Source organism: Lycium barbarum, chromosome 4, assembly GCF_019175385.1.
Source record: "Lycium barbarum isolate Lr01 chromosome 4, ASM1917538v2, whole genome shotgun sequence".
In the NCBI taxonomy this organism is placed as follows: Eukaryota; Viridiplantae; Streptophyta; class Magnoliopsida; order Solanales; family Solanaceae; genus Lycium; species Lycium barbarum.
The window spans coordinates 141570152-141574109 of NC_083340.1; the positions used below are offsets into that span (position 1 = coordinate 141570152).

General features: G+C 33.4%; 1 protein-coding gene across 1 annotated transcript; it reads right to left on the reverse strand.

The window, feature by feature from the left end:
• Positions 1-260: 260 nt before the first annotated feature.
• On the reverse strand, positions 261-3614 carry LOC132636714 (UDP-glycosyltransferase 82A1). The gene is made up of 2 exons (XM_060353714.1): positions 3078-3614; positions 261-1223 (listed from the first exon to the last, which is right to left on the reverse strand). Exons 1-2 carry the CDS (start codon positions 3553-3555, stop codon positions 367-369), a joined length of 1335 nt encoding a protein of 444 aa, XP_060209697.1. The 5' UTR covers positions 3556-3614; the 3' UTR covers positions 261-366.
• Positions 3615-3958: the final 344 nt, after the last annotated feature.

Consider the following 3958-nt stretch of genomic DNA (forward strand, 5'->3'; position numbering starts at 1 on the left):
TAAATAGAATTAGTGAATCATCTCTCATGTCAATTTTATCTCTTGTCCAATCTATTAAAGGTCTCATAAAAATCAACAAGGCACTTGTTCTTCACAGGGCTATCCAAAATCTAAGACAACAAGTTGAATATTTTCATCAAGCTTCATCAACAAGTACGGGCAAAATAAGAAATTTCAAGTATTCAAGATCTAATATGTATATATAAAAAAGAAATATTTGATCTATGTACACAATATAATTTACACTGGAAGAGTATTCATATCTTTGCCCCTGCATCAATGATGTGGAAGCATAAATTTACTAAGTTAAAATATAAAGCACTCAAACACATTTATATCAACCATACATACTTCATGTATAAGTTTTCATATACAAACATCCGAGATGAATGTTGTCAAGTTATCCATAGCTTTACAACTAGCCACTTTGCTCATTGTCATCTCATTTAACCTATCAATTCTTTCACTCATTCCATCATCCTCCATCACCCTCTTCAATCCTCCTTCCAAATCTTTCAATCCAAAACCATCAATTCTAACGCCGATTCGCCATTTCTGAATAATATAAGCGCAATTGACAAATTGATCGCCGGCAATCGGATAGCACAAAAGTCTCTTCTTGGATTGTATGGCTTCCATCGTCGAGTTCCATCCACAATGTGTCAAATAACACCCCACAGCTTCATGTTGTAGAATATCCACTTGTGGTGCCCATGACACAATTTTGCCCTGTTTTGAAATTCTCTCCAAATAGCCCTTTGGTAAACCTTGTCTCCATGATGGGCCTAACACCCAAATAAAGGGCCTTTTTGTGGCTTCAAGTGCCAATGCCAAGCTATTCACTTTTGCTTCACCAATTGGGCTGACCCAACTCCCAAAAGAAATGTACAAAACTGAATTAGCATCTTGTTTGTCTAGCCAATTCAAGCAACTTGAATCTTCCTCCCAAAAGCTTGAATTCTTGATTGTTACATAAGTGTTCAAAGGCCCAATTGGGAGAATTTGGGTATTTAAAATAGTTGTATTTGGGTCCTTGTGACATTCATCTTGAAAAGTGTTTATAAGTAACCACTTGAGGGCTCTTGTTCTTTCCACTGTCCTATTCCAAAACTTGAATCTTGAAATTCTTGCATTTGAATTTCCAATAAGCCATGGTAAATCTTGTGGGCTAAGTGTAGGCTGACCAAGTGAGAGGCATATTGGACCCTTGTGCAATGGACAACCTGCGAAATTGTCAACTGTTAATCAATCATAGGTTTCTCAATTAAGAGAGATTCTAATTAAATGGATATTTTAAACCACAAAATTTTGATTGGGAGAAAAGTCCAAATTTGCCCCCGTAACTTCTGAAATCGCTCAATTGTCTTCTATTAAAATTTTATTAGCTCACACCTTTATCGTGAGCAAATCGTTTCATATGTTTCTTTGTCGTTATCAGAGTTCCAACATAAAGTGGACTTTACGTGTTCAAATTCTTCGAGGAAAAAAAGTCTAGATATCCCCTTAACTTTTGATTATAATTTAAAATTATTATCTTTAAATTGGAGCTATGTTAGGGATCAAAGATAAAAATAAGACTTTTCTAACGACGGAGTAAAATTATACTATAAGTCTAACAACGCACGAACTTAAGCAATTTCAAATAGTATGGTAGAAAATTTGACGTTTTCCCCTTTTGGTGTAAAATTGTAAACTCATATATATGCATTGACTATAGGGACGAAAAACACGTGGAATAATGACTAATTATTGTGCTTGGATTTGAACGAATGATTTATGAATTAAGTAATCATCAAAAGATCCATGTGATCATGTTCCTATCAATGAAACCTCTTATAGTTGACTTTAATACGATGTCATGTAGAATGAGAGAAGTTGACTATGACCTAGAATTATTAGGGTGATATATACTTTAAATAATGGCTTAATGCATATGTTGCCCCTAAACTTGTGCCTTTTTCCATTTTGGCATCTCAACTAAGTGTTATTCCTATTGAACCTCTGAACTTGTCCTCAAGTTTGTCTATCAAACACAATCCGACTTAAATATCATTTTTCACATAGTATATATGAACCCATTTCTTTGACTATCTAAGCATACTATTACAAAACTAGGTCAATGGACCATCTTAAACACAAATTTCATATATTTTTCTTCATTTCCAAAAACTTCAAACAAGATTGTCTTCTGTAAAGTGTAAACTCCATGTAGTTTATATTACTAAATCATATACCCCGCAACAAAATCTTTATAATATTTTCAATTATTTGACTACCTAAATGCAACAAAATAGTAACACCTATTAGAAATCAATTCAATCAATGATCAACCAAAAAACCGTGGCACATGAACTGGAAGTTGGTAATTAAGTAAGAAAATGACACTAATGAAACTAACTGGATAACTACTCGCGCAATGAAGTCCTGATCTTCTGGGAATTGAAGAGATAAATGTCATAATAAAATTCTATTTATTGTTTTATTATTACAGTTAACATAAAATGAGGGAGGTATTGTTGGTCTCTTGTTCGTTGAATTTATTGGAACACTTTAACTTTTAAGATTTATCTTATAACTTATATCCATTGGTATAGTAGATGAATATTGTTTACATAATTAGCGCAACTTAACATATAGTAGAATATTACTTGTCTATTTGTATTATTTTTCTAGTTATTAATGCGACTGACTATAAGTATTACCTTTAATTATCTTTAAATTGATCTGATAGAGTAAAGCCACATTTAAACCGTCAATGTATATAATATTAAACCCTTTTTTTATTGTTTAATCTTTCATTTTCTTGTCTTTTATTATTTTAACTTTGAAATCTATGTATCGTCGTATGCAACTGGAAAATATCATAGGCAAAAATAACTCATTGAAATTCCTCTTTCATAAATTTCGTATCTCCTTGTTATTCTAAAATAATTCACTTTATGTTTGTTTCAAATGTTCTACTTAATTATGATTAATCTGGTCCCAAAGTGGATATCAAATATCAGTTGGAAACCAATAAAAGAAAAAAAAATATGTATCTACAAAGCTTGTTCTTATTTATGTGAAAATTAATTTACCGGTTTCTGAGATGATTCCAGCATGGAGCATCTCTGGAATTGAATCGACCAACCTATAAGTAGCCAACATGGCTGGCCAAAATCCAGCAACTTGAATCCCACACCTATCAGCAACTTCAACAGCCCATGAAGCAAGCAAATCAACAATCACACATACTACTGCATCCTCTTGATCATTTTTTCCATCAAATTGTAGTTCTCGAACGAGCCTTTCGAATTGACATGGCATGTTATTCTCCATAACATTTTCTATCGCGAAGAAATCGCGAGGGGATGCTCCATCTTGATCTAGCCCATCTGGAATTGACATGATGGAAATATTCACATCTTTAGAGTCAATTTTGATGAAATTTGGAAGGATGATTATTGGATTAAGGCCATGATTGACTAGCAATGAAGCTAGCTTGAGCATTGGTGTAACATGACCTTGTGCTGGATATGGAACTAGAAGTACTTTGCTCTTTTTTCTGCACTTCATGGTTTCTCTCTATGTTTTTTGTTGAAATTGTTGAAAACTCTTCAAGGGATCGGACTCACTATGCAAGTCGTCGTCATATATAGAGAGGAGTTAACGAATGGTTTCTTGATTTGTTTGTGGGTGGGGGTGGGGGTGGGGGGTGGGTCCTCGAGGGTAGAGTTAGCTAGGTGATGGAAAGGGGATTGGATTGAATTCCATTTGTTAGAAAATTATTCTATGTAAATAAGGATAAATGAATCTTTTAGTTATATAAAATGTTAATCTCTTTGATGTAAGGGGAAATTTTAGTGTAGTGGTAAACAAAAGCGGACTAAGAATTTTCGGTTTATGGCTTCTGGACCTTAACCATTTTGCTACTGTGTTCTGGATAGATTATTTATACATATCAAATAGGAATATATTT